This window comes from Kogia breviceps, chromosome 10, assembly GCF_026419965.1.
Source record: "Kogia breviceps isolate mKogBre1 chromosome 10, mKogBre1 haplotype 1, whole genome shotgun sequence".
NCBI lineage: Eukaryota > Metazoa > Chordata > Mammalia > Artiodactyla > Physeteridae > Kogia > Kogia breviceps.
The window spans coordinates 46,476,088-46,494,853 of NC_081319.1; the positions used below are offsets into that span (position 1 = coordinate 46,476,088).

The window sequence follows — 18,766 nt, forward strand, 5'->3', positions numbered from 1 at the left end:
ACAGCCAGAATTTGAATAATGCTTCCCAACCAATCACATAAGATGCTTTGCTTCTAGTAAGCCCTCATGCCGACAATCTTTAATCAGAGTATACCTGAAGCCTTCCTTTTTTCCTACTACAGAGCTTTCCCACTTCTCTGCCAAATGCAACTATGGTGGCTGACTTCCTTGCTATAATAAGCTCTGAATAAATAGCCGTCGCTTGTTCTCAGTTGGGAGGTCTTCCTTTATTTCCACAACTTTCTTTAAAAGCATAGCTTCCTGACCTGCTGTGTGATGTTAGGTAAGTCGCTTCCTCTCTTTGGGCCTTACTTTCTTCAACTGAAAAACTGTTTCAACATTTAATCATGCTTTTATTCAACAAACATTCTATGCCACTTAAAGAAATTGGGCCCTAAGAGGTGCTAGACATTGGGCGGATGTTAGAGGCACAAAGATGAACATATCAAGGACATAGTCTGCTCTCTGGGAATGTAGAACTTAGTAAAAGGAGGCAGATATGTGAACAGGCATAGTCAAGAAGCTGGAATGGCAAGAGTGCTGCAGCCTCCACCTCTCGCATGCAGAGACCTGGCCCACGCAGAAAGTGGGGAGCTGGGCATGGGGCTGGCTGGGGCTTGGAGCCTGGCTCTTGTTCGGGCGGCTCCCGGGCGGGGGGCCGCTTTGTCAGGCCCGCCCGGGTCTGGCGCGTCCCACCCTGACCCTGGGCAGTCTCCGATCAGGCCTGGTGAGCATTGAGCCGGCGCCACGAAGCTGGCTCGGCTCTGCCCAGGGCTCCAGGCCCACATGAGGGGCGGAGAGGAGGCAGTGCGGCTACCGATAAATCGGGATACAGCCCAGAGTGGAGGGCCCGGAGGAACAGGTAGGGGCGGAGTGGATTCGACATCCCCCAGGCTTGCGGCGGCAGGGGAAGCACACGTGCAGGTGCACAGGCATGAGCCAATTCTGGGGCAGAGGTGTTCCAGCACAGAGTGCTGTGCGCGGCGATGAATAGCCAGAATTTCCATGACTGGTTTTACAGAGCTGGTTTTGTTTGAGGTGGGTCTTGAGAAGAACATGAGCTTGCAGGAGTAGGAGGAAGGATCTGGATCTTCAGGCGGGGGGTGGAGGTAGGGTGGGGACGGGGGGAGGTGTAGGTCCAAGGATACAGATCTGGGCAAGGAGAGGGTTTGGGTTCATAACGGAGCCGTGACAGTATAGGGCATGAGGGTGGTTTTGCAGAAGATGAACCTTGGAGAGTAAGCTGGGTTCCTGAATGGTGACTGGAATTGTCTGCAGTTCAGAGGAGTTGGACTTTTTTAGGCAGGCAAAAGTGAGCCAGCCAAAGTCTTTGAGCCTTGGAATGCTGGGTAAGTTGCTGTGAGAACATTACTGGGCAAGGACTGATGGGAATGGACCAGAATTGGCCCCTCCATAGTACGGAGATTGAGATCCTGAATGAGGCAGTGGCTGGGACTTATAAGAAGTCTTGATGGCTCCAAGTTAACACTGTGTTTCTTAAGGAAGAGAGTGAGAGAGAAAGGCAAGAAAAGAAAAGGTGCAGGAGCTAGGGCTCCCAGAAATCAGAAAAAGGAACATTGAGACTGGGATGTGGGGAAGAAAGAGTAGGGTAGGTGCGTTAGGGAGTGGTCAGAGTTGGGCTCTGCCCTGTTGAGTACAGCCTCTCGAGCAGCCTGAGTGTTCTGAGGGGCCCTTAGCTGCCTCTTTGGCTGGTGGCAGTGACTGGGAGGGAGAGAAGAGCAAGAGTCCTAGACAGGGATGGCAGGGGTGGCAGGAATGAGGATAGAAGACAGTGTGCCATAGTAGGTAAGAGCCAGAGAGTCCAACAGGCCTCAGTTCTGTCCCAGCTCTTTAACTCGGGGAATGTTAATCTCTGAGTCTCAGTTTCCCTTCTGTAAAATGGGCCTAATGTCCTTCTCACAGTCTGTGAGGCGTGCCCAGAGTAATATATGTAAAGTGCTTGGCACAGGCTCAATAAATGTCAAGTGCTCTTTTTATCAAGGGTTGGTGACCTCTGAAAGAGGATACACTGTGGAGAAAGGATGGCACTTAGAGCACATATGGGAACGAAAAGGGAAAACTTGCAGAGACTCATGAAAAAGATGAGAGGACGTTTGCTGAAGTAAAAATGAAGAGACATGAGAAGATTGGTAGCTGATCCCTTAAGTCTTTGTAAGCAGGGGGCAAAAATCTGCTGAGAGTTCCCTTAGACATTCAGGATCCAGAAACTCAGTGGGCATCCCCTCCAGTACCTCTTAGTGCCTGGGTCTACCCAGACTCCAGGCCTGTGTCCTGGGATTGTCCTAGGGCATTTAAACACATGTTGTTTCAGGAGTCAGTGACCTTCGAGGATGTAGCCATCTACTACTTCTCTGAGAATGAATGGACCGGCCTGACCCCTGCTCAGAGGGCCCTGTACAGGGATGTGATGCTGGAGGACTATGGGACTGTGGCTTCCCTGGGTAAGGGTCTTTCCATTTGGACTCTGCCTTTACCCTTTGGAATTTCTTGGCTCCTTCTTCCTCAAAGGCTCAGGAGTCTTTGATAACCTCAGTTGAGTGGCAACTTCAGGCTCTTGGATTCTTACTGACCCGACCTTAGTGGTTGCTGGGAAGTAGGAAGTCCTGGTGTCAATTCGGGCCTCACATAAGACTTCCTTACCCCCGGCTGAGAGCTTCTGTTCTCCTGACTCATGTGCTGTGGATACAGTGGGAGGAGAGCAGATTCCTGGTGCCCCTCTGAGCCCTCAGTTCCCACCCCCTCAGTTTGGGAGACCCAGCCCAATACCAACCATCCTCATGCAGACGTCTGATCTTGAGAGCTCCCGGAGAGGGAGAGCACAAGAAAGGTCAGTTCCTCAAAGAGTGAAGTCATCTATTTGCTCACTCACGCTGTTATTGAGCACCCCTTCCTCTCTGTTTCCTGACCTTTGTGAGCCTCCAGGCCCCTCTCCCCTGGGTCTCCTGTCCCTTTCCCTGGACTTCTTTTTTCTTGTTCTCTCTAGTAATTTCCCTTCTTTCCCCTCCCGCCCCTGAAGACACAGGCCTGGGAGGAGCCCTGGGATTGCTCTGTGTCACCCTACTCACCTGCCTGTCCCATTTCCTTCCTGTCAAGCAGCATTTCCATTTCCCAAGCCGGCTCTGATTTTCCAGCTGGGACGAAGCACCATGGAGCTTGGCTCCTCAGGGAGCTCTGGATGGAGAGGGCCCGAGGGGCATCTCCTCAGGTGATGTGTTCTCTTAACCTACTGCTGTAGACACCAGTGGGATTCCTTGTTTTCCTCTGTGTTCCCATGGTTTTCCATCTTCTTGAGTTCTTGCTTTATTCATCCAGGCTCCTGTGTGTGCCATCTTCATACACCTATTTTTCCTCTTCCCCATCTCCACTGTTCTTTTCAGGGCCGTTATGTATCTTTACTCCCTGACTTTTCTGTTTCCTTTCTGATCTGAGGTGGCCTTTCTACTTTCCTGGCCTGCTTATAATCTTCCAGCAGAAGATTCGGACTGCCCTTTGGGGTATCTTGGCCATTTTTATCATTAGAAATCAAGAAGTCTAAATAACCCTGAGCCAAATACTTCCTGTTCCTCAGGGATTTCTGGTGGGAAAGCCCTGACATTTGTTTAGGCCCAACACAGGGCTTCCCTGCTCCTAATTTCCTACTGAGAACTGTGTCCTCTTATTGCCCCCTGGCCCCATTTCATCTTCTTCCTACAGAGGCTCTTCTGTGGGCACAGGTGACTTGAGCTGTGCCCTTAACTTCCCCATTCACACAGCTCCTTTCTGTGTCTGGAAGTCTTTCCATGTTAGGATACCGTTGATTGCAAGTAACAACCCAATTCAAACTGGCTTAAATAAAAAAGAGGAATTTATTGTTTTGTGTAATTGGGAAGTCCATACGTAGAATGGGCTGCAGGTACATTTGGATCAGAATTTCAGTCTCTGATCTTCTCTGTCTCCTCGTATGTTGGTTTTGTCTACAGTCTGGCTCCTCTCGTGGTTGTAAGGTGATTGGTAGTTGTAACCAGGACTGTGCCTCTTCACACAGATGGGGAGGAACAGAGCAGGCCTTCCGTAGGCTTTTACCGTTGTGAATCACTGTCCCAAGTATTGCTCTGCTGCACCATCTTAAGTCTTATGCCGGCTCTAAATCGGTCTCTCCAGCCAGGGAAAAGCTGTGCACTGATTGACTTGGCCTCGATTGCTGGTCCCTGAACGGATCTCTCATGTAGTGAGTGGGATGGGATAACCTGTTTGGCTTAGCTCAGTGAGGGCCTGTACCAGGAGCTGGACTTGGGATCATTCTCACCCAAAGGGCCTGGCTACTCCCTAGTGGGGGAGGGGTAAAATGGATGTAAGGAGGCACCTACAGTGTCCTCTGCATTCTCTCAGGATCTCAGTACCTACTCTCCCTGCCACTCAAGGGCATTCTCATCTCTGCTTTAGGCAGAAAGCTAACAGCTAAGTTATTTCTTGAATACAACCCTAACTCCCTGACTTGCAGCAGCCCTCCTTGGAGCTCATGTCCCTACTCAAAGTCTTTTTTTTTTTCTTTTTTTTTTTTTTTGGTACGCGGGCCTCTCACTGTTGTGGCCTCTCCCATTGCGGAGCACAGGCTCCGGATGCGCAGGCTCAGCGGCCATGGCTCACGGGCCCAGCCGCTCCGCGGCATGTGGGATCTTCCCAGACCGGGGCACGAACCCGTGTCCCCTGCATCGGCAGGCGGACTCTCAACCACTGCGCCACCAGGGAAGCCCCCTACTCAAAGTCTTAAGAGAATACTCACGAGGCACATAATCCTTTGCCTCAGCAGCATGAAAGTTCATCATTTTTTTTTTTTTGAGTCCTCTCCATATATATATATATTTATTTATTTAATTTTTTTATACAGCAGGTTCTTATTAGTTATCCATTTTATACATATTAGTGTATATATGTCAATCCCAGTCTCCCAATTCATCACACTGAAAGGTCATCATTTGGAAATTGCAGATTTGATCTGTTTCTTAGGAGGATTTGGATGGGAGTTACAAAGAGACCAATCTTAGCTAAGTCTGAAGAATTTATTAGAGTGGACCTTTGTAAATAGGGGTGTTTATTGTTAGAGTAAGAAGTGACTTCTGGGAGTGGCTGAATGAGGCCATCCATTTCTTATGGATGCCATAGAGAGACCCATTGTTGATCCTTTGTGAAAAGAGAAGGCAGTAGATAAATAGATAGGAAGGAAGGAAAGTAAGAGGTGGTGCTTTCCCAACATAGCCTCAGGAACAGCTCCTTGCAATTCTGTCCTATCCTGATACTTTGCTATGTGAATTGGCTTTCAGCTCCTAGGGGCAGGTGCAGAAGAGACCTTAGTCTTTCCTGTTTCTTCTTGACATTTTAAAATGAGTGATAGGTTTTTGTATATTGGTGAACTGATGGAATCACAACTTCCCTGAACCTCTATTTCACCTTTATATTGTTATTACTCTCAAGTTTCAGGTCATCTGTTTTACCAGTCTTTCCCCCAACCTTCATTCTCTCCTACCACTTCCGTCTCAGCTCCTTTCCTAATGGGCCCCACTCCTCCAGCTGAGTCAGCCTTATTTATATCTTGATCCTGGCCAGGATATCCATTTCTAAAGCCTGCTGGGATCTCCCGTCTTGAGCAGGTGGAAGAGCCATTGAAACCGAAACTGCAAGGAGCGGGTCCAAGCCTAATTTGTACTGGTAAGTGAGAGGGAAATGAGTACTGTTCTCCCAGCCACACATTTTTCTCCTGTCTTTCCTTTGTAAAATGTTAAAATTCCATTCCATTTATGTTCTAAATAAAAGACCCTCTAAAAATCCCCAAATCAACTAATTAATCAGAGGAAATGTAAACTCTAAACTTCCAGCTTTTATTTGGACAAGTGCAGATAATTAAATTTGGATGGATCTTTCATCTTAAGCTCAAACTGAACAGAGGGCTTACCTGTCTGGCTGCAGTGGTCAATCAATATGTTAAAGGTAAATGCTATATTTTTCTCATTGTGTTCATTGCTAGGGATCAGAAATCAAGTAATATATGGCTCCTATCCTGGAAAGGCTCACAGTCTGATGAGACATTATACAAAAATGTATAATTATAACAAAATGTGATGCTGTAACAGAGATTTGAATAAGACACTATGGAACAAAGAGACACTTTGGCCAAAACTGCCTAAAGTAGTTCAGGGAAGCACTTTTCACGGTGGACCTGGTGTTTGGATTGAATGAGAAGACTTTATTTCCATTCAGTGTTGAAAAGTATGAGAGAGTCTTCTTTGTGCTCCCCGCCATGTGTGATAAGCTCAGGGTCCCCAGGTATACCACAGATATTCTTTATTTCTGAACAGGTCCTCTGCTCTGAATCCTAGCTAGTTCTTCTCGTTATAAACTGAACTACCTAGAAGGAATTTTGACTTATCTCCCTTAGAATTCAATTCAACTATTTCCCAAAAGCACCCCCTGCCCCCAACTCCCCTCCTGCCTGCCCCATGCTTGCTCTGGTGCTGGAAATCAGAGCCATCAGCCCTCAGGGACTGTCTGCCTAATTTATGCCTTTTGATTTTGGTTGCTTTCTGTGTGTTAGCTCTGTTTCGCAGTTTTCAGCTAGGTCAGGGCCACTTAGACACAGGGGTGGCACTTGGAGAAAAATGGACATATTAATATCACTTGGTGACCTTAGTCATTCTGTCATGGGTAATGATGACATTTGCAGCTGTGGTTTCTTCTTTCAGAGTCTGTGTCCAAGAGTGAGAAAGAAGGTTTTATTCTGAAGGAGGATACTTTTGAGGAGGCACAGAACCACATGGTGCTATCAGGTGGACCCCAGTGCTGTGGTTCACAGGAATTCTGGTTTGGAAAGACCTGTGAAGAGGAGAAAAGCAGGTTAAGGAGATGGCCTGCCTACCCCAATAGGGAAAGTGTGGAGAACACTACATATGACATCATAGAAGTGATTGTCAAGGATGAGATGATCTCAGTAGAAGAGCATTTGAAAGATGCTGATGTTTATACCCATCTTGTACCTCAGAAAAGTCTATGTGAGCAGGTATTCTGTATATGTGAAGAATGTGGCAAGTGTTTTGATCAAAATGAAGACTTTGATCAACATCAGAGAATTCATAATGGGAAGAAAGTCTGTGGATGTAAGGAATGCGGGAAGGGCTTTAGTCAGAACACAAGCCATACACAACATCAGTGAATCCACACCGGGGAGAAACCATATACATGTAAGGAATGTGGGAAAAGTTTTACTCAGAGCCCAGTCCTTCTTCGACATCAGAGAATCCACACTGGGGAGAAAGCTTATGAATGTAAGGACTGTGGGAAAGGCTTCATGCGGAACTCGGATCTTGCTCAGCACCAATGGGTCCACACTGGAGAGAAGCCTCATGAATGTATTGACTGTGGGAAAAGCTTCATTTGCAAGGCACGCCTTACTCGTCATCAAAGAATCCATACTGCGGAAAGACCCTATAAATGTAATGACTATGGGAAGGCCTTCAGTCAGAATTCTGTTTTCATTATGCACCAGAGGCGACATGCTAGAGAGAAACCCTATAACTGTCAGACTTGTCACTTTCTTGAACATTAGAGAATGCATAATGGTGATACTTGTTTATAATTCTTATGCTACAGGAACCCCAGCCACAAGATGAGATGACTGCCCACAGTTTGCTGTAACTGTAATAGCCAGTATTGTCTTGCCCCTTCTTCTGAGTGGGTACCCTGTACCCCAGCAAGACTGGTCTCTCTGTTCAGCCATATTCATACCAGGCAACATTTAGTTGAGCACCTACTCTATGTCAGGTACTGTGCTAACCATTTTACATACATTCCTTAACTTTTCTTAATCCTATAAGATAGGTACTCTTATCCTCATTTTACAAATGAGAAATCTGAGGTTGAAAGAGGTTATAAACTCATTCAAGTTCACTCAGTAAAGTTTAGAGTTAAGGTTGGAACCAGGCCTATCTGACTCCCGAATCTATTGTTCTTTATCTTTGCACATTTCTGCTTCTGCCTGTTTTTATTTGCTCAAATTTCCCTGGGCTAAAAGTCTCCTTTCCTCATCTAAGACCCAGCTCCTTTAGGTGAACAAACCTCTCTTCATTTTCTAATTGTAGTCAGTACCACCCAAGTTGGTATTTAATTATGTGCTGTCTTATATTTTTTCTAATAGTCTCATGCCTGGTAGTCTGGCTAAATGACTCTTTGAGGACCAACACTGCATTTCTTTATGTTTTTCAAATTTTGAAACGTATTTATTTTTGACTAGCTATAACATACTCATGATAAAAAAAAATTGAAATAGTTCAAAACGGTGTTCAGTGAAAAGTAAATTTCCATGTCACTCCTGTCTCCCAGTCCTCCTCAGAGACAATACATTGTTTCTGTGTCTTTCTGGGTACACGCCCACACAAGTATTTATTAATACTACTTTCCATAAGTCTACCCCACTTAAAACCATATTTGATATAGTGATATTGCTATTACTTTGCCAACTCCAGGACCTTCTCGTCCTCAGTAGTTGTGGGCCTCCTTTAGGTCACCAAGGTAACTTAAGGAAAGCAGTGGAGATAGTCTGGGTTGTGCAGTCTTGGGAGACCTGATTGCCCTTGTGTTAGAAGAGAGTACTCTGGGACTGGGAGAATGTAAACCAAGTGGGATTTTTTTTTTCATAAAAATTTGTAGAGCTACAACCCCTCTCATTGCACCACTATCCTAAATTCTCTCCTAGTCTGTCCCCTTCTCATCACCATAATACCTACATCCTGAAGTAAGCTGTGGGGCTATCACCAAAGGAGGGAGAAGTGGTCACTTGGTGCTCTATTGGGCATCCTCAATCAGTTAGCAGTGGCAATATAATCCAGTATCTTGGTGTCACGGTCACAAATGCCCTGCATAGGTCCAGGATCAAACATAAATGCTAGGCACGCATAGATTCTATACAGCAAGTAAGGGGAAGGCGAAGAATTCCAAAATTAACTATACTTGAAATCAAGTCTGTAAAATAAAATATTTTTAAAAAGGGAATACAGGCTGTTAAAATATTAACTATGAAGAAATGCAGGATATTAATGAATGATATGAACCACCTTAAAGAGTCAGAGAACCAAAGGCCCTATTCAGAGAAGAAGAATGCTGGCCAAAACAGATGAAACATCTATTCCAGACTCTCCACCTTTAGAGCCATTTTCCAGACTGCAGTTTGCCCCATTGCTATTTAGGCATCCCACTTTATAAGCTCCCAGCCAGGGAGTATAATTGTTGATAAAGGAGCAAGGAAGAGAAGCCAGAGGTCTCCCTGGACCAAACTTCTGCTTCCTGAAAAGTACAAAACATACTGATAACTCTGGAGTTTCTGACTGCTGAAGCCAAAGGCCATGTAGTAAGGAGAACTTGGTCTGGTGTAGTCCAGCTAGAGTACCTTTAATAAGCAGTAAAAATTTTATTTTGCACTACACAGACCCAGGAAATGGAAATGAGTGATGTGAACATGTGTTTTGAGGAAGTTGTTTATTACACACATATTACCGAGCATCTGCTTGTATTCAAAGCACTGTGCCAGGTGCTGTAAAGGAATGATAAGTCAGACTCGCTCCCTGCCTTCCTGGAACATTAATCTAGTGAAGATTAAAGGGGCCAACCAAAAAAAAAATCCAGTGAACAAGATTATTAAAGACGGCTAAGTGCTCTGAAGGGAATGAACAAGGTACAGAAAGTGGGGCCCTCTTTCTATAGATGCTCACAGAAGGCCTATCCTAAGAGGTAACATTAAAGGTATGACTCAGGATGAGAAAGAGCCTCTTGTACCAAGAACAGGAAGAACAACAGGCACAGGGAAGAGCTGTGCAGAGGCCCCCTGATGTGTGAAGAGTTTGGCACATTCAAGAAAACAGGAGATTGTAGCAAAACGAACAGGGCATGTGTGGCACCAGTTGGGATTATACAGATGGATGGGCCAGATCATTCAATTCCACCCTAAGTGAAAAGAAGTCATTGAAGGGTATTCAGTGGAGGATGACATGTTTGATTCTTATTATAAGATGATGATGAGCACTGTGGCTGCTAATAGAAAATGGGTTGTAAGGGGACAAAAGTGAAAGTAGAGATCATGTTGGAAACTACTAGCCATCCAAGTTGGAGATGAGGGTGGTGGGAATGGAAATGAAGAGAAGGTGGATTTGAGGTATATTTTGGAAATGAAATCAGTGAGCTGCTGCCAGTGGATTAGATGCAAGGATAATGGACAGGGAGGAATCAGGGATAGCTTTCTGGCTTCTGACTTGAGCAGCTGAGTTAGACAGTGGTGCCATTTACCGGAATGAATAAGACTGGAATGGGAATAAGTTTGGAGATGGAAAAGTCTAGAACTCTACTTTGGATTAACATTTGCGATACGTGTGAGATGTACAATTAGAAATTTCAAGTAGGTGGCTTTATATATGGGCTGGACCTCTGGGTTAGTGATGCCTGGAGCTGTACATTTGAGAGCGGTCAAATGAACAGAAAGTATTTAAAGCTATGGGAAGAAATGAATGTAATCTCCTAGAGCTGCACTATCCAATACAGCAGTCACTAGCCCCATGTGGGTATTAAAATTAAATTTAAAATGTATGTCCTTAGCCACACTGGCCAGATTCCAAGCACACAGTGACTATATGTGGTAGTTGGCTACCTTATTGGATGGTGTAGGCGTAGAACATTTTCATTATTGCCGAAAGGTCTACTGGACAGTACTGCCCCCAGAGACAGTACAGCAAAATATGAGGGCCCAGGATGAAGTATTATGGAATACCAACTCTATTTAGGGAATTGGACAGGGGGAAACACCAAGAAGAAATGCTAAGAAAGAGCATCAGTGAGGGATTGGCAACACTATACTACCAGTGGCAACATTATGCAGGCAGCAGCTGAAATAGGGTTGACTTTCCAATTGGGAGTATAAGGAGGTGATCATTAAAATCCTAAACATTCAAAAGCTCCCAGAGTGAAGGTGATATATATGTTAGATGAGGTCAGTATTTTAAAGTGGGAGAGAGAGAGAGAATGAATAAGAATAAGGACCCATGGAAATGGAACTGTGAAAGAGAAGAAACAGTTTGGACTTACAGAAGAGGATCATGGAAGTTGATCAAGCCTAGGAACTCTCTTTCAAAGATGGAAATGTTTGTAGGCAGAGTGGTAGAATGGCAAGACAAGTTTTAGAAGTATCACAATGAGAGAATTAGCAAAACATGGCAAAAGATAGGTGTTCTAGGAGGATTAAGAAATAGCACATGGAAATGGATGTCCCATAAGACAAAGTCTCTGGCAGACATGAAAAAATCCTGGGCATTCCACATGATCTGACTTAAAACATTGGTGATGTGGCAAACCCAGAATTCACATAGGTAGGGTAGAGGAGCCTGGAAGATGCCTCAAAGAGATTGGAAATTATCCACTGGAGAATCTGGAACTGAGAGTATATTTTCATCAAATTTGGAAGGTATGTTACGGTATGACACACATTAGTCCGGTGGGATTCACGAAGTTAAGGTTAGGGCATGAAAGGTACCTATTTAGACACTTAACCTCCAAGCAACTGAGATGAAATACAAATGAGGAGCTTGTGTGACCACTAAGAGAAAATGTGATATTAAGGTGCTATACGAGAAAACAGTGCTTTCAAATATAAGCCAGGATCAGTGTAATTAATTTGCAAATGACAGAAAACCCAAATCTAACTAGTTTAATAAAAGATGTTTATAGGCTCACATAACTGAAAAGTTCAGAGGTAAGACAATGTTCCAGTACCTATTGAGAAGGACAGAGTTCAGACCTAGGGAAGAGTCTCTGATGTTGAAAGACAATTCCTCTGCCCAGTGATTGAGATGTAAATTACTTTATAGAGTGGAAAATTGCTTCCTTACTTTAGCAGAAAGAGAAAACAAAAAGAACTGGCTTTAACCATTTTTCTTCTCCGAAAGAAGGACTATGTTTGTCTGGTGGAAGTGATATAGATATTGGAGTTAAGCAACTGAATTGTTCAGCCTCTACCTCCATTTCCAGCATACATAGTCCAGGCTAAAGTGTGCTTAGCATGAATGCAGCTGGAAACCCGACGTCTTCTGATTTCCACTGTATTGTACCCCCTAAAGCTGATAAAAACTTATTCATTGTCAAGTATATAACAGAAACTTTATTCTGTTGATAATATCAAAAGAAATGAGAAAGAACTGGTGTGAAAGAAGAAGCCAAACAGTACATTTGTCTGGCAGACAATCGGCTGGTGTCTTGGGTTGTGTCTTATACTACAGATTTCTCTTCCCACAAGAGCACATGGTAGAAAACTCTACATAGGCTTTTCACTCTGACCCCTTCTTTGAGAAAATGTTAACTCTGAGTGCAAGGGATCTAACTACCAGGCCCCAAATTTATTTTATTATTTTCCTGGGAGGCTCAAAGGGTATTCAGGCAAATGGGACTAAGCTCCCTTACTATTTCTGCCTTGGGGGTGGCAGATCAGATTCCCTGATGTTCCTTTGAAAAATACAAGCCTGGGTGAAGAGGAAACAAGAAAAAGAGGGGAGTGATATATGCTGGAAACTGGTGGCAAATAAGATTCAAAACAAAAAGAACGCCCAGGATATATAAAGCGAAAGTATTCTGAAAAGGTGACAGATATACCTGAGGGAAGCCGCACATTGTCATGTTAAAATGGAAACTGAAAATCAACTCAGCGCAAACTTAAGAGGTGGGCATGGTCCATCCAGAGAGCCTGATGCCGGCTCCACCTGCAGGTGGGGCTGGAGGCTGTTGCCCTGCAGAGTGGGAGTTGTTCTGAAAGACTAGTTGTGGTTCATGACAGCTACTCTCTATTTCTCTTCTGTCTGTCTACTTAGCTCCTCAGCCCGTAGCAACTGACCTCTGCTCCCACCAAACTTCTTGAACTGAGGTTACTACCAGCGCCTGGCTTCCTGAGCTTCATCATCTACAGTATGTATCCCTGATGATAATTTACACCCCTTGAAAATGTCCTCTTGGCTCTTGGGTCACCATTTTCTCCTGATGTTCCTGACATGTTAGTTCCTGCCTCCTTTTAGTTTCCTCCATTTCTGTCTGCCCTCTAAAGATAAGTAGTCACCTAGGGATCCAATCTTGTTCCTCTTCTAACTCTATACAGTGTCACCAGGTGACAGGATTATTTACCCATTTGGATTAAACTATATCTGGGGGACTTACCTGGCGGTCCAGTGGTTAGGACTCCTTGCTGTCACTGCCGAGGTGCTGGGTTCAATCCCTGGTCAGGGAACTAAGACCCCACAAGCTGCGTGGTATGGCCAAAAAATAAATAAATAAAAATAAATTACATCTGGGAGCCACATGTACAAAAATGAACTTATCCTTACTCACAGGTACACACTAACCCCTGTTTTCTCCACCACCTGCCCACTTGTTCAGGCCAGGAACCTCATGGAAGTCTTCAGCTCCTCTCTATCCTGCACCCTCATAAATAGACTACGTTTTAATGATTCCATTTCACAGATGCAGCAGGTTGGCCATTTCCTTTCCACAACCTCTGCTCTATTTTCCATAGTTACCACGTCAGAGTTTTGTGACAGCTGTTGTCTTTTCAATCATCTCTCATTCTTAGTAGATCAAGAAAATTTCCTTAAAATGAAAATCAAATCGTATCACCCTCTTTCTGAAATTCCTTTAATGATTCTCTCTTGTCTGTAAAACAAAACCCAAGTTCCTGAGGTGAGTATTCAAAATTATGTCAGTGACTGGTTATAATCTATGATTTTATGCTCTCTCTCCTCAGTCTCCCACTTAAGGCTCAACCGCACCCATACTTCTCTGCTTGTCATTCTCAACCACATCTTGCTCTTCCAAGGAATGTGTGAATATATCAGTATAGGTCAGTGGTTCTCAACTGGCAGTGATTTTGTGCCTTTGGCACAAACATTTGGCAATGTTTAGACACATTTTTTGTTGTCACAATTGGGGATAGGGCTGCTACTGACATCTAGTGGGCATCTAGAGGGCAGGGATGCAACTAAATATACTACAATGCACAGGGAAGTCTCCCACGACAAAGAATTATCTGGCCCCAAATGCCATTAGTGCTGCTGTTAAGAAAATCTTGTATAGGGCAACCACATGTGGAAGTCTGTTGATCATATCTACTGTATCTGACAAATAGGTACAAAGAGAAATAGAACATCCATGTCCAAGGAGTACCTATTTACTCTATTGCAAGAAATCACTGCTGTGTTAATATTGGATAGAAGCTCTGTGAAATGAGCTTTACATGTGAGAATTTGTGTTGTGTTTTCTTTTGTGTCCTTCAGTTCATGCTTTTAACTACTCTTTGTCCTTAATAGAGTCTTTCTACCCACAAAGATGTGGTGTCTAGCAACATCTGACAACTTTTCCCATGACCCATGTGCCTTGCTTCCCTCACCTTCCTGGAAGTCTTTTAAAAAAATTTTTAGGGCTTCCCTGGTGGCGCAGTGGTTGAGAATCCGCCTGCCGATGCAGGGGACACGGGTTCGTGCCCCGGTCTGGGAAGATCCCACATGCCGCGGAGCGGCTGGGCCCGTGAGCCATGGCCGCTGAGCCTGCGCGTCCGGAGCCTGTGCTCCGCAACGGGAGAGGCCACAACAGTGAAGCCCGCATACCACAAAAAATTTTAATTTCAATCTTCTTTTTAAAAAAATATTTATTTATTTATTTATTTGGCTGTGCCAGGTCTTAGTTGCGGCACGGGGGCTCTTTTAGTTGCAGCATGTGGGATTTAGTTCCCTGACCAGGGATCGAACCTGGGCCCCCTGCATTGGGAGTGCAGAGTCTTAGTCACTGGACCACCTGGAAAGTCCCCCTGGAAGTCTTTAGAGTCAGAATGCCATGAACTTGGGGAAACTGCAGACCTGAAATTGGGCTGTGAGATTTTTGTCTTGCTGTTCATGCATGATATATGAGCAGAGGGAGGAGAACTGGGTGTGACAATAGCAATCATTTTGTCTCAAAACGAACCAGTTAGGGCTTCCCTGGTGGCTCAGTGGTTGAGAGTCCGCCTGCTGATGCAGGGGACGCAGGTTCTTCCGGGAGGATCGATCCTCCTCCTCCCCTCTGGTCCGGGAGGATCCCACATGCCGCAGAGCAGCTGGGCCCGTGAGCCATGGCCGCTGAGCCTGCGCGTCCGGAGCCTGTGCTCCGCAACGGGAGAGGCCACAACAGTGAGAGGCCTGCGTACTGCAAACAAACAAACAAACAAAACCAAAACAGTTAAAGTGTAAAGATCCACCAGCACATATAGTTTTATGCAGTTGGGAATCTGTGGTCTAACCAGTGGCAGCTGTTGTGTTGCAGGCATTGTCTTTAATGAGTGTACCTCACAGAATCAATCCACAGCAGGATCCCTGTTTTCCAGTGATGAACTAAGTAGCTGACACAGAGTGGGATTTGGAAGTAGGTTACTATTATAGTACTGTAATATTTGGGACATGCCTTATAACTTGGGATGTAATTTTAGCATGACTACCATTCTTTTTTTTCCCAATTTACCTTCTCCCCACCCTTGCCAGAGTGATAAAATTAATGAAGCATCTTAAAATCCATTGATATGTCTTAGGCAAAAAATAGTAGCAGGGAGTCATCAAAATTTATTGTTAAACCATCTGTAAGTCTTGTTTCAGTTTTTTTCCTTTGACTTATTGACTTTATTGCTGAAAAGGACATTTGAAGTTGTCTAGTCCAACTATCTTATTTCTATACAGGAAGAAAACAGAGGTTGAGAGTTAAGGACTTTTTCAAGGTCTTCCAGTGTTTGCCTGCATTTTTTTTTTTGAGGAGTGATAGCATCTTTATTATTGCTGTTAATGGAACAAGAGGTACCTAATCACACCAGCTTCTCTTTTCAAAGAAAACTACAAATATCCTAATAACATCACATGTCAAAGAGTAGTTACTTTTGCTGCCTTCTATTAAAAGCAATTACATGCTAGGAAACAACACATTGCTCACACATTGCCAGGAGCATGGAGGGAACTGAATAGACTGAATAGCATTAGTCTATTCTTTTTTTTTTTTTTTTTTGTGATACGCGGACTTCTCACTGTTGTGGCCTCTCCCGTTGCGAAGCACAGGCTCCGGACGCGCAGGCTCAGCGGCCATGGCTCATGGGCCCACCTGCTCCGCGGCATGTGGGATCTTCCCGGACCGGGGCACGAACCTGTGTCCCCTGCATCGGCAGGCGGATTCTCAAGCACTGCGCCACCAGGGAAGCCCACATTAGTCTATTCTTATTATGTGAAGCCAGACACAGTCAACTCTCAGTAGCCATTCGCACGGAGGGAACACTGATAATTCACAATAGTTATATCTGCCATTTGAATGCATCACATAGTTTGTTTAGGCTCCTATAATATTAAATTAAAAATATGATCCTTAAGCCAGTGTCAACACATGACAAAGAGCATGAGGTAATGGTGCTGGGGAGGCAGGGAAACATCAGACAAGTATTAGTACTAGGCCACTGGATAAACTAAAGGCACACCACACATATGTGGAGAACTTAGCCAAGAGTGGCTAGGAACTTCAATATATTGTCACTCTTTCTAGATGGGTTTTATATTGGGAGCTGTGTTTTTCAACACACCGTATGTACATTTTGTTTGTTTGTTTGTTTAGTGGGCAAATTGATTCGTTCAGTTCTGTCACTTTATGAGTATAATTTTACTGGGTCGTATTAATAGAAATACATTAATACTCTACATAAGCTAGGTAGCTTTGAGTACACAAGAATAAAGTACTTGGGGCTTCTCTGGTGGCGCAGTGCTTGAGAGTCCGCCTGCCGATGCAGGGGAGATGGGTTTGTGCCCCAATCTGGGAAGGTCCCACATGCCGCGGAGCGGCTGGGCCCGTGAGCCATGGCCGCTGAGCCTGTGCGTCCAGAGCCTGTGCTCTGCAAGGGGAGAGGCTGCAACAGTGAGAGGCCCGTGTACCACAAAAAAAAAAAAAAAAGAAAAGAATAAAGTACTTAAAAGGTCAAGATCACATCAATAGCCTATCCTTGTCCTGTGGGACAGATAAGGGGATCTTGAATTGAGATTTTTGATAATAGAGCTTTAATCGGCACAATCATACTACAGAGAGATGCAGTGGTATTGAAAAGCACAGGCTATGGATTCAGTCTCGCTCTAATGATGCCTGCATATTTAATAAACATTTTCCTATCTCTGGTGTGTAGTCTCTAGGGAACTCTATTTACAGTTTGGGGGCTCCACATTTCTTCTTGGCTTATAAATCCTCTATCCATTATCTCCCCCAACTTCCTCTCCTGGGTGCTTTCCTGTGATCCTGTGATTATGAATGTGGATTCATGGAACCTTCAGTTTTCTCAGGCTCCTTACTGGAATGATCTCTGCGTTGTCTCAGCATTCTGAGATGTGCCTTTTATCTTCCTCTTGTGAGCAGAGAATCATGCTGCCAGTACAAACAATGTTAAATGTTAAAACAGAACCTGAGGTAGAGCTTCTTTATGGGAGTTGCGATAAGTCCATCTTGCTGATGTATCGTTCTCTGCCTTAAGCTACTGAGAATCATACTTTTCTCCATAAGAAGAATTGAAGGAGCTAGATGATGACAGGTTGTGTCCCTTAAAACCAAGCCTCAGGTGAGCTTTCTTGGTGGAAGTTTGACCTCTGTCCACTTGAGTTTTGAGGTAAGCCAGTGCAGGCACTTCATGGAAACTGTGTCTGAGGTAAAGATGCATCCATCTATATTCACCAAAAGGAGCCTCTGAGAGGTTTCAGATAAGACAAGATAGGTACAGAGAAGAGGTTCACCTGGCCTGAGAGGACAGGATGAAGCCTGGAACCTGAGTGGTGGCAGCAAGAATTACCCTTAGGACATGGGTGTACATGAGGACAGGCATAAACTAGTCATGTGGAAACCCATTCGCTTATTCTCTTATTAACCAACATTTGAATATATTGGCGTAATGCCAAAAATGTGGGATATTCTAACCAACATTTAGAAATGTTGTAATTGATGATTTGGCATCCATTGATCATAGGGTCAAACTAACAGCCAAAGTTGATTATATTTCCCCTTTGGGTGAGCAAAAGTCCTATTACAAACCATAAATCATGCATAGTTGCAGCATAAAACATGATCTTCCCGGATCAGGGCTCAAACCCGTGTCCTCTGCATTGGCAGGTGGACTGTTAACCACTGTGCCACCAGGGAAGTCTCTTCTTCAGTTTTTCTACATCTTGAGAAGAGGTGGATTTTTGGAATTTTAAAATTTTCAAAGTGGACCACACTTAAAAAAAACGAAAACAAAAACACACTGAACAACAGTTTGTAGATATTCATTAGCAACCAATGCAATGTGATGATTTTTGAGAGAGATGAGACACATAACATGAATCTCACATTCCCCAGACCTTTTCCTTGGGAATATTTGCCGAGCTGTGGCCCAGAGAGCTACAGCCTTTCTCAGTGTGTGGAGGAGATAGAGATCAGACCTGCTATATGTTTTTCTTATTTCAACGCATAGTATAAATATGGAGAAATGTGTTGAAAAAGCACCAAGTAGTTGACAAGGGGGAGGAGTGTGTGACATTACTGGTGGCTGAATCTGTTTATTTTTATCCTTTTATTTATATATTTATTTTGGTTCCACTGGGTCTTAGTTGTGGCACATGGACTTCTTAGTTGCGGCATGTGAACTCCTAGTTGCGGCATGTGAACTCCTAGTTGCGGCATG

General features: G+C 44.3%; 1 protein-coding gene across 1 annotated transcript; it reads left to right on the top strand.

Moving 5' to 3' along the window:
* The first annotated feature begins 1,213 nt into the window (after window positions 1-1,213).
* On the top strand, window positions 1,214-12,978 carry ZNF662 (zinc finger protein 662). The gene is given in 6 exon segments (XM_067005646.1): window positions 1,214-2,462; window positions 3,118-3,154; window positions 3,156-3,226; window positions 5,605-5,706; window positions 6,738-7,812; window positions 12,891-12,978. Coding segments are annotated over 5 exon segments (1,212 nt in total). The 5' UTR covers window positions 1,214-2,320; the 3' UTR covers window positions 7,598-7,812; window positions 12,891-12,978.
* Window positions 12,979-18,766: the final 5,788 nt, after the last annotated feature.